At 43.9% G+C, this 11,157-nt stretch overlaps 1 protein-coding gene across 1 annotated transcript; it reads right to left on the reverse strand.

The window, feature by feature from the left end:
- Positions 1 to 1,827: 1,827 nt before the first annotated feature.
- LOC127338278 (uncharacterized) lies at positions 1,828 to 2,818 on the reverse strand. Its single transcript, XM_051364465.2, has one exon. The coding sequence runs from the start codon at positions 2,677 to 2,679 to the stop codon at positions 1,930 to 1,932; it is 750 nt and encodes a 249-aa protein (XP_051220425.1). The 5' UTR covers positions 2,680 to 2,818; the 3' UTR covers positions 1,828 to 1,929.
- Between the last annotated feature and the right edge of the window lie 8,339 nt (positions 2,819 to 11,157).

Raw genomic sequence — 11,157 nt, forward strand, 5'->3', positions numbered from 1 at the left:
GGATTGCTAATAGGACGTAGCGATCCTCCACCGCGAGGACGTGAACCTAGGTATGTCGTGCCTTCTCTCGCTCCCGGAATCTACATCGTCGCCTTCCATCAATCCTAAGTCCCTAATGGTGGGTATTGCCGAGGAACCGCCTCGACACTTGTAAAATATAATCAAATTTAAATGAAAATATTTGTTTTAATGCATTTTTTTTTTGGGCCGCGTTTGGGGGACGCGGCTGGGACGACATCCCCAAACGCGGCACGAAAAAAACACATCCCTCCAAACGTTCGATCCGGCGCCGTTTGAAAAACGTTTTGGGGACGCGACTGGAGATGCTCCTATGGTGTACTGGCTCGGTAAAACCGCCTCTCTCCCTCATGGCAGACGGTTAGATCGATCAATCTGTGGTGAGGAAACACAAAATTTAATCAGATTGATGCTCGTCTATTTATCGAACGTGACATGCTGCATCAATGCATGTCGAGATATACAAGGACCACCTGGCAGCTTGGGAAACAAGGACGACGCGGAACGTACACGTACAGCACGGGGGTAGTTCATTTGAATGCTACGTACGTGACCTGGAGGCGCCATCTATAATCGTTCCCGATGGTTACTGCGAGTTCATGGAGGGCTCGCTCGACAAATACCTGCACACCGTTTTTCTCTCTCCGGGACACCTAGGCCGTCGGATCCACCCACAGCAGGCGACAGAAATATAGTACTCCGTACACCATACGGGAGTACATGCCTATTTTCAGACAGCTTGTTTAGATCTTCGAATCGGCCGGGCAGTACATGCACCCATTCTCTTTTCGTGGCGCCTATGAACGAACGCAAGTGGAGATCATTTTATTATTTCTCTGCGAATTATATAGTACCGCTCTACTGTATGTCGAATGGCTGATCGAGTTGTCAAAATTAATCTATCGATCCAATCGAAAGAAAATGTTTCCCAAGGCTCCGACCACGATTGTCTAATAAGTAATAATGATTCCATGTGCTAGGTTAGGGCACTTAGTTTATTTTGATTCTGCATTGGGTGTTGTTAGGAGCTAATCTCCTGCTGCTATTTTCAAACAACGACAATTAGGTAATAAATCATATAGGTATGATCTTATGTAGACACGTGATGTGGATTAACTCTAAGTCTAAGTCGATTTTGGTTTTGATGATTCTAAGTCTAAGTGGGTTAAGAAAAGTGGCGACTTACACTTATCGCTAAATTGAACATGACACTTTTCTAAGTAGTTTGGGACTTCAAAAATGCTAAGTCCACTTGGACATGGACGGATCCAAACGATCCATGCGCAACAAGGAGAAAATGTGCTTTGTATCGCTTGTAAAAATGTGGTTGCCAACGCATAGTAATCGCGACCACACTATGTCATGTCATCAACAGCCATAATGACCGTACAAGTTTAGCTAAAGAATTTAGTACGGTGAAGTTTCCATGATAAACACCTTTCCTATGAAAGTAAAAGTCGATGGCTTATATCGCCGAGAGTTTTAGTTTCCCCGCCATTGAAATAGTTACGTTTGATAAAGGTGATCCCTACAGTGTCGTGAAACAAGCTATGTCAACATTATTATCAAGCAATTGTGTAACATACGTGAAGGGGTTTTGGCAAGTTAATTTCTGAAAACTGCATGGCATGGTTGATTCTTTTCACCCAATAGAGACCCATAATTTTACAGCACCAAAACCAACATAACTCACATGTACATTGGATTCTTTTGTTCAAACTCTGGCTCACATCTAGCTAACTTGATCACAAATACTCATGAACAACTTACAGGGTAGTCGAAATCCAGACACAAACCAAAGGATCGATATAAGGGAGAAAAGCGTGCCACATTTTAATCTGCGCTAGGAAAACCACACAAAACAAAGGAAAGGAAGAGGAAAAAAGCAAAATAAGGTCTTGTACAGCAAGTCTAATATTCCCACAGGAGAGGCTGGAAGCCGACCGGATCAAGACAATCGTATGCCGTCCAGCAGTGATCGGACGGCGCGAAATCCACTACGTCCTCCACCCACAGCGGCGCCAGCTCGTCGAACACCAGCTCGGCCAAGTCCAACTGTGGCGCCGTCTGCTCCTCCTGGTGCTGATCGCTCCCCCGGCTGGGTTCCTGCTTCGGCTCATCTCGTGCGGTCGGTTGGTCGCGTGCCGCCGGAGCATTGCCGCACTGGGAGGCTGGCGCGGCGGCTGTCGAGGTTGGTGCCGATGAGCACCGGTGGTCATGATCGTGCATGAGGGCAGCGCGCGCGGCGGCGGCCTGGACGTCGCTCGGGGAGAGGGAGGCGGGCCGTGGGAGCGCGGGCGCGAGGTCCGGGAAGTTGAGCACCGCGCGGGCGCCCTTGATGCTCAGCGCGGCGGCGTCGTGCGCGCGCGCGGCCATCTCCGGGCACGGGAAGGTGCCGAGCCAGATGCGCGACTTCTTGCGCGGCTCCCTGATCTCCGACACCCACTTCCCCCACGCCCGCATCCGCACGCCACGGTACGACGGCGCCGCTGTCGTCGCCGCCGCCGACGTGTCCGGGTCGCGCGCGCGCTTCCGGTTGCTGTTGCACTGCTGCTTCTTGCCGCCGCCGGCGTCGTCGGACCTGGGTGAGCACGAGGACGCGGAGTAGGATGATGCGTAGGACGACGTTGAGGACTCCGAGCTCTGCTCGCTTGCCGCCATGCGCGCGCAGAGAGGGCACCACGTACGGCCGCCTATGAATTGACACGCGCGCGTGGCAATGAGGGCGTAGGGCCTGATCGAGTTACTGCGAATGAGGAGAAGGTGTTGGTGGTGTGGTTGAGATCGAGGAAGAGGGAGAGATGGTGGCTGTATATGTAGGCAACGTGGGATAGCAACCCATGAACGACAGCTGACTGCTCCATAAATAATCATCACCATTATTGTTCGGGTGTTAGCTAGTACCCCCGCCAGGGACTCCATGCCCTGCCACACCTCCAGCTTCAATTCCTCCAAATAAATTTATAACACGGTATTTTTTTTACCAGGCCGGGACATGCCTTGCCTTCAGTTACGTGTTCCTAGCTAGCTAGGTTATAGTACAATTTGATCTTTGGATGGTTTTTTTAGATGAGATTGAGGATGGTTGAGTGATGTTTGAAATTTGAGATTTTAGAGCTGTATGAAGATGCTTAAATGATGTTTAAAAGCGACGAACTGATGTGCGGTTACAATTGGTATTGCGTTCTTGATTTTCTTTTTATAGAATGTAGTATACAATTGTTATGCTAAAATTCATGTCCAAAGTTAATGGGTGCACCTAGACGGGGGTTTCCCGGACTACCACAAAATCTGGTAGCTTCGGCTCCCTCGAGAAAAGTTACTACCAAAAAAATCAGATTTTTTTAATTTTGAATTATTTAGAGGGTAAAATAGATTACGCTTGGCTTGTACATAAAATTGTGTCAGGCTCTTTGTGCGAGCAGTTAGTCCTTTCCTCTCCACATATTACTTTCCTTATTTTTTTTCTTTCGAAAAGGAGACTATGCCCTAGCTTCGGTATCCATCTATGCATGCCGTCTTACATACAGTATATTTTAATGTTTTTTACTGTATGTGCAAGTGGACACTTCACAGGAAAATAGGTGCCGGATTCTGCAGAGTGAGAGTTCAAATCCCTGATCTTGGTACAAAATTCTGGAGGACCTGACCACCATGAGATTTTGAAGCAAATTTATTGGATTAAGATGTAAGGAATTGTGGATTTAAATTTTAATGAAATATCTCGGGTGGTAAAAGAACGAGATTTCCGATAAATAGGGTTATATGGGTATTAACCCGACATTCCATTGACTCCCAATAGAAATTCAACCGGTGAAAAGCGCCTTAGTTAGACCTTTGCTCAGTTACAACTTTCACTTAAAATTATGGAACAATAAAAAAATACTAGAGTTGAGAGGTAGGTCTTAGAGTTACTAGGAAAATTGCATGATAAATGAACACCACCAATTCGGAGACTAGAGCACCAAATCACGAGTGCACTGTCGGTTGGGTCTCATTCACAACAATGTTGATCGATCGCCCATCCCCATAGCTAACAAAGGTGCTGCAACTAGTAGGTGCACCGTCTCATATTCTTCCGAACACTTCGGACTATCTACATTGGCAATGACCTCAACCCTAGAAACAATTTAAGTATACTCGGGAGCCACACACTCAAAAGCATTGAACTCTTGGAGCTGCACCTTCCTGTCAACCACGACGGCCTTCACTGTGAGCAACTTCTTGCACATTCACAAGTATACCTTCATCTTTCCTAGGGCCACATTAGTCTCCATCTCCTTCTCATTTGGAAACTCCCGATAAGTCTCGAACATCGTAAGTGCACTTTTCTTTTGAAAAAAAAGGACCCCTTATTCGAGAAATTAGCGTGCAGGGGGCTTAGGTTATCAAAGGCTTATAGGGAGTTGCCAGATAAGAACATTGCAACACTTGTTAGTCTTATCCAACCGGCTAGCTGCTCCATGCTAAAAGTAGCGAGGGTCCTCCTCCGCTTTACTGGAAGGAAAATGTTTCAAGAATGGATGGCTGCATCACACATGTAACCTTGTTTTTTTTAACATACATGGTTTACCTTGTTTATCGACTTTAGCACGCTGGCAATAGACATTATGCCGGCCACATAATTCATCTGTTGCAGACAAATAGTTTAAGGTAAATGTATATGGCCTTGGTGTAAGGTTGTTTTTTTCCAAAAAAAAAACCCTACTCCATTCCTGTTTGTAGGGCGTATTGGCCTATTGGGTTTCATTAAGATAAAGTTTTTTTTACCTAGAAGTACTTTATTAATTCATTTTTTCATGAAACTGATAGCACTAGCTAGTTCCTTTTTTGCAATGGTACTTAAGGATAATTGAGTTTTTGTATCATATCAACTATGTACATTAGTAGTGTGATTCTTCATCAAAATTTTATATACAAATAGCTACTATGTGAAGCTTTAAAACTGCGAGGTACGTAGCTACTAGCTAGCTAAGCAAATTAATGACATTAATATGTCTAACTATATGTGCAAGTGGGGATAAATGGTGCCAGAATCATAATACGTTGTCATGCATGCATGTATACGCGGCCATTAGGCAGGTCGCAGCCAGATATGAAGCCCATTTGGCCATAAGACAGTGACAAGGCAATGGATTAGCTCATGCAATCGGACAAACTAACCGCTGTAGTCGAACCCGTTGAAGGTTGAACGTCGATCGGGTACGTGCACAGTCCTGCCAGACCCACACCTTAACTAATCATCAGCTTCTTCCCGGAAAACGGAATCGCCTCTTCCTGTTGAAACGCACAGTCCGATTAGAAATGCACAGTGTCTGCTTGTCTCATTCAGAACAGTTGCACGTACAAGTGTACGCGCGTGCCTAATTACTTGTCTGCACAAAATCGCAGCTGGAAGATGATGTTCATTCTTGCACCTTGTGGTAATATGGTGGTGCTTATGGATATATCCATGCGTGTCTTCGATTCCTAATGACTAATGAGACAGCGTTTTGCCCAGGCCACGTACACAACCATGATGGCAACGCAATAACTCTCGGCCGGGCAACCAACCAAATCACCAGGAAGATCGATTACGGTGGACCAGCAAAATTAGACCGCGCCCTTTACCATTTCCATGTGCAAGAGTACATCACCTTCATTTCTTTGCTTAGATGGGAATCACCAGTTCATGTCTTCTGTTCGCGTGATATAATTTTTTTTTTAGAAAATACATGATAGAAATGCATATTCAACAGACATGGTTCGAAAACATCTTGTGGGATTAGATGGTCGATTCGCTGATAGAGAAGCAGAATAGACATGCTGGCCACATAGCATCTTGGAGGATCTTGTTTCCTCCCATGTCGCCATGCATGTTCGATCTTGTTTCCCCCAAGTCCGGGCAGGCCAATGCGTGTGCGGTTGTGTGATCAAGTGTTAACCGGTGGTGGCAACGGAGGGCGGAAGCTCTTGGTCTGACCTTAATTGATTGAACCTGAGGATGTTTGCATGCAAATGGGGTTCCCTTGTTGATGGTATTGCCTGAAATTTGCCCAGACTTCTCTCCAGATGAAAACAAGCACGTCATTTCCTTCATGAATGCATCGTGGTCGCTAGGTTGGTGCACCTCTCAAGTTACCGTTGAGTTTCTATCGTCATTTGTGGATGATCGATGATAATGTGTGTTGTAGTCGTTTTGTTTATTTCCATGTTTCTAACTCTTTTTGTAATTATTTGGTTGTGTGCATCCTCGATGTTTTGACTAACTCTTGATATCACGTTGGTGTAAAGGCGGGTGTAATTGATATCATCTTGAAATTAATATATTTTCTTTATATGAAAACTAAACCACTAATAAAAATAGAGTTGTGATTCCTCTGGTAGATCTTAAAGTTGTGATGCTATTTTGTAACTACATGCATCTATCTTATCCTCATGGACATTTATTACAAAAGGAGGTGCGAGCAACCGGCAGAAATTTTATGTTTTCCTTCGGAAGTAAGGCCAAGGGCTAGCAAATGGCTTTCCTTGGTCACATTCTTTTGAATCAAAATAGATGGTGAGTTGGTGACCATTTTCCTACACACTTTTTCGTACGAATCAAAGAGACCCAAAATCTAGAAACTAGTTTTCCTTGGTCCCATTCTTTTGAATCAAAATAGATGTTGACCATGTTCTTCCTACACTTTTTCGTACGAATCAAAGAGACCCAAAATCTTTGTATATAGTACACCACTTCTCACTCAAAATTCAGCTACCGGGGATTGGGTGCCAAATTATCAAATTCCAACCTCGGTCAAGCTCTGCCACTGGTCGGTTCACTTTAACCACACTGCCCTCTTCCAGATAAGCTAGCTGGACCTGCAGGTATGCAATGCATTTCAATTCTACCAATATTGAGATCGAGCACGTACCTTTTCCTCTCCCAGCACTGTTGCATGTCAGCGATACTAGCTCGCCAGTTAATTTCGATCTCTCTTCCCCGTCCGTCCGGCCGAGGCTTGCACGCATGCAGGCAAGCACGCGTACGTACGCATGGTTAATGCTGGGTCGGGTTTTTATCGATCGATGCAGCGCGGCATGGGTTCGTGCTCTCGGGTTTCGGAGTAATGGACGGCCCTGTTCTTTTGCTTCTTAATTGTTAAGATTAAACAGACGCCTCTACAGAACCGATTTAAAGCAAACCGTCATTAGCAACTGTCATTAGTTTAGGCATGTGTTAATTATGTCCAAAGCGTCGTACGGACGCTTGTGTCCATACGGACGCCTTCTCGTATGCCAAGAGGCATCTCTTTGTAACAGGCGCCTGTACAAGGCGTCCCAAACTCCTGTATAAATAGGGCTTTGCCCACAAGCAATAGATCACAAGTTTTACTCTCTAATCTGAGTTCTAACACGTTATCAGCCACGCTAGATTCTACCAAGAGCAATCACCGGAGAGAAATCACCGGAGAAGAAGAAAGGAAAGAACATCAGATTTCTACGGGAGTCAATCCAAATGGAGGAGGAAATGTGCCTTGTGGATAGTGGTACCACAAACTCTATACTTAGGGAAATAAAGTATTTCCAAACTCTTACAAAGATGAATGGAGATATCTTAACAATCGCTGGACGCGATGCGGTAATTGTTGGCACAGGGCGCGCCATATTTACCCTCCCTATGGGTACACAAATTATAATTGAGGATGCTTTATTGTATCCCGATTCAACTCGTACCCTCATAGGATATAGAGATATCCGTAAAAATGGTTTTCACATTGAAACCCATGAAGACAACAAGGAGGAGTATCTCCTCTTTACCAAAGATAACGGATATGGCAAACAAATATTTGAGAAAATTCCCTCTTTATCATCAGGATTGTACTACACATACATAAAACCCGTAGCACACGTTGCGTACAAGGTAATTTTTCAGAATGTCAATGCATTCCAAACTTGGCATGATCGCCTTGGTCATCCCGGTATCGGGATGATGCGGAAAATTATCGGCAATTCCAATGGTCATGACTTAAATGAAGCCAAATTCCCACAATCTTCAGATTTTGTGTGCACTGCATGTGCTACCGGGAAACTCATTTTACGACCCTCTTATCTTAAAATTCAAGCGGAACCACTCCAATTCCTTGAACGAATTCAAGGTGATATTTGTGGTCCGATCCAACCATTATCTGGACCTTTTAGGTATTTCATGGTTCTAATTGATGCATCTACACGATGGTCTCATGTGTGTCTATTATCCACACGAAACCATGCATTTGCCAAAATAATGAGACAAATTATTAAATTACAAGCTCATTATCCTGAGAATCGAATTAAATCAATTCGAATGGACAACGCTGCTGAATTTTCTTCGCGTGCCTTCAATGATTATTGCATGGCACTAGGAATTGAGGTTCAACACTCGGTCCCATACGTCCACACACAAAATGGATTGGCTGAATCCCTAATTAAGAGAATTAAGCTCATTGCACGACCATTATTAATGAATTGCAAATTACCAACTTCATGTTGGGGTCACGCAGTTTTACACGCTGCTGACTTAATTCAATTGCGACCAACTGCATATCACAGCACTTCCCCTCTGCAATTAGTACGTGAAAATCTACCAAATATTTCCCATCTGCGTAAATTTGGATGCGCCACATATGTGCCCATCTCACCACCGCAGCGTACATCCATGGGCCCACATCGGAAACTGGGGATCTATGTGGGGTACAAATCACCGTCAATAATCAAGTACCTTGAACCCCTCACAGGGGATTTATTCACAGCCCGTCACGCTGATTGCATCTTCAATGAGGACCATTTCCCGGCATTAGGGGGAGATATCAAGTACCAAAAAGAATGCCCGGAAATCGATTGGAATGCCCAAGGCATTTCCTCCTCTGATCCACGTACTCAAGAAACTGAACTTCAAGTTCGGAAAATAATTGATTTGCAACACATTGCAAATAACCTGCCAGATTCATTTACTGACTATAAAGGTGTTACAAAATCCTATAATCCTGCCAGAAATGCGCCCGAAAGAGTGGAGGTACCAACAAAAACCACTCAACTCCCTGTTCAAAGGAAGAGGGGGAGAAGTACGGCCACCGAACATGATTCAGCTTCTCGCAAGCAACAAAGGAAACAGAGGAAGAAACCCTCTGAACCAGTAAATGTAAATCAACCTAGCGTTGATAATCATCAAATGGGTAATGAACACCCAGTGGAAGAACGATCTCCACAACCCAGCTCAGTTGTGCACTCAATGACTGGGACATCGGAAAACCCTGACTCAATCGTATTGGGAAATCTCGACCAGTCAACAAGGGTAAATGAAATTTCCACAAACTATATAGATTCTGGAGAATCTTACAATCGTAAGTCTACAATTGTCGACATATATTTCTCAACTACAGTTGCAAACAACCTTCTAAATGATCATGATCCAAAGACCATGGCAGAGTGTGAGAAACGCTCCGACTGGCCTAAATGGAAGGATGCAATCCAAGTTGAATTAGCCTCGCTCAATAAAAGAAAGGTATTCAGTGAAGCAATACCTACACCTCCCAGAGTTTTCCCTGTGGGATTCAAATGGGTTTTCGTCCGTAAGAGGAACGAGAACAATGAGGTGGTGAGATATAAAGCAAGGCTTTTAGCCCAAGGTTTCACGCAGAGACCAGGCATTGATTTCAATGAAACATATTCTCCAGTAATGAGTGGTATTACTTTCCGATATCTTATTTCAATGGCAGTACAAAATCGTCTATCTATGCAGTTGATGGACGTGGTGACCGCTTACCTTTATGGCTCACTTGATTCGGACATATACATGAAAGTTCCTGATGGAGTTCCAGTCCCGAATCCAAATGCAAAACGCAACGTATATTGTGTAAAACTAAATAAGTCTTTGTATGGCTTAAAACAGTCGGGACGCATGTGGTACAACCGACTTAGTGAGTTCCTTTTAAAAAGGGGATACTCCAATAATGATGATTGTCCATGTGTTTTCATCAAAAAGTCCGAGACCGGATTTTGCATTATTTCGGTGTATGTCGATGATTTAAACATCATTGGTAACACACAAGATATTGATGAAGCACGCAATCACCTAAAGACGGAATTTGAAATGAAGGATTTGGATAAAACCAAATTTTGCTTGGGATTACAACTCGAGCACCTTCCCTCAGGTATTTTGGTTCACCAAACCGCCTATATCCAGAAAATATTGGAGAAATTCAATATGGACAAATCCTATCCATCCAAAACTCCCATGGTTGTTCGATCTCTAGACGTAGAGAAAGATCAATTTAGACCAAGGGATGAAGGAGAAGATATATTGGGATCAGAAGTCCCATATCTCAGTGCTGTTGGAGCGCTCATGTATCTCGCAAATTGCACCAGGCCTGACATTGCATCTGCAGTAAATTTACTAGCTAGACATAGCGCAGCTCCCACCAAACGCCATTGGATGGGAGTCAAGAATATCTTTCGATATCTCCAAGGCACAAAGGATCTTGGCCTATTCTTTCAATTTCAGAAAAATCTGGACATTGAGATGATTGGGTATACCGATGCTGGCTACTTATCCGACCCCCATAATGCCAGATCACAAACCGGTTTTGTGTTCCTACATGGTGGGACAGCCATCTCATGGAAGTCTTCTAAACAGACCCTAGTGGCTACATCCACCAATCATTCTGAAATAATCGCATTATATGAAGCATCACGTGAATGTGTGTGGCTTCGCAGAATGATAAACCACATACAACAATCATGTGGTAAAGGTTCTATCGAATCTCCAACCATTATCTACGAAGATAATGCTGCTTGTGTTGCTCAGATGCAAACGGGTTACATAAAGAGCAATATCACTAAACATATTGCACCTAAATTGTTTTATCCTCATGAACTACAAAAGAGTGGGGATATAAACATCTTGCAAGTTAAATCATGCGATAATCTCGCTGACCTATTCACAAAGTCTCTACTAGCCTCAACATTTGAAAAATATGTTCGTGGAATTGGCATGCGACGACTTCGTGATTTGCAAGGATCAGGGGGAGTATCTCTCTGAATTATAACCCATTCAAACATCATATTACACTCTTTTTCCCTTTATGAGTTTACTCTCATGGTTCTCATCAAGGTTTTTAATGAGGTAATATCAACACA

This window comes from Lolium perenne, chromosome 3, assembly GCF_019359855.2.
Source record: "Lolium perenne isolate Kyuss_39 chromosome 3, Kyuss_2.0, whole genome shotgun sequence".
NCBI lineage: Eukaryota > Viridiplantae > Streptophyta > Magnoliopsida > Poales > Poaceae > Lolium > Lolium perenne.

Coding starts and splice junctions, on each gene's coding strand:
- LOC127338278 (XM_051364465.2), bottom strand. CDS start 2,679: ATGGCGGCAAGCGAGCAGAGCTCGGAGTCCTCAACGTCGTCCTACGCA.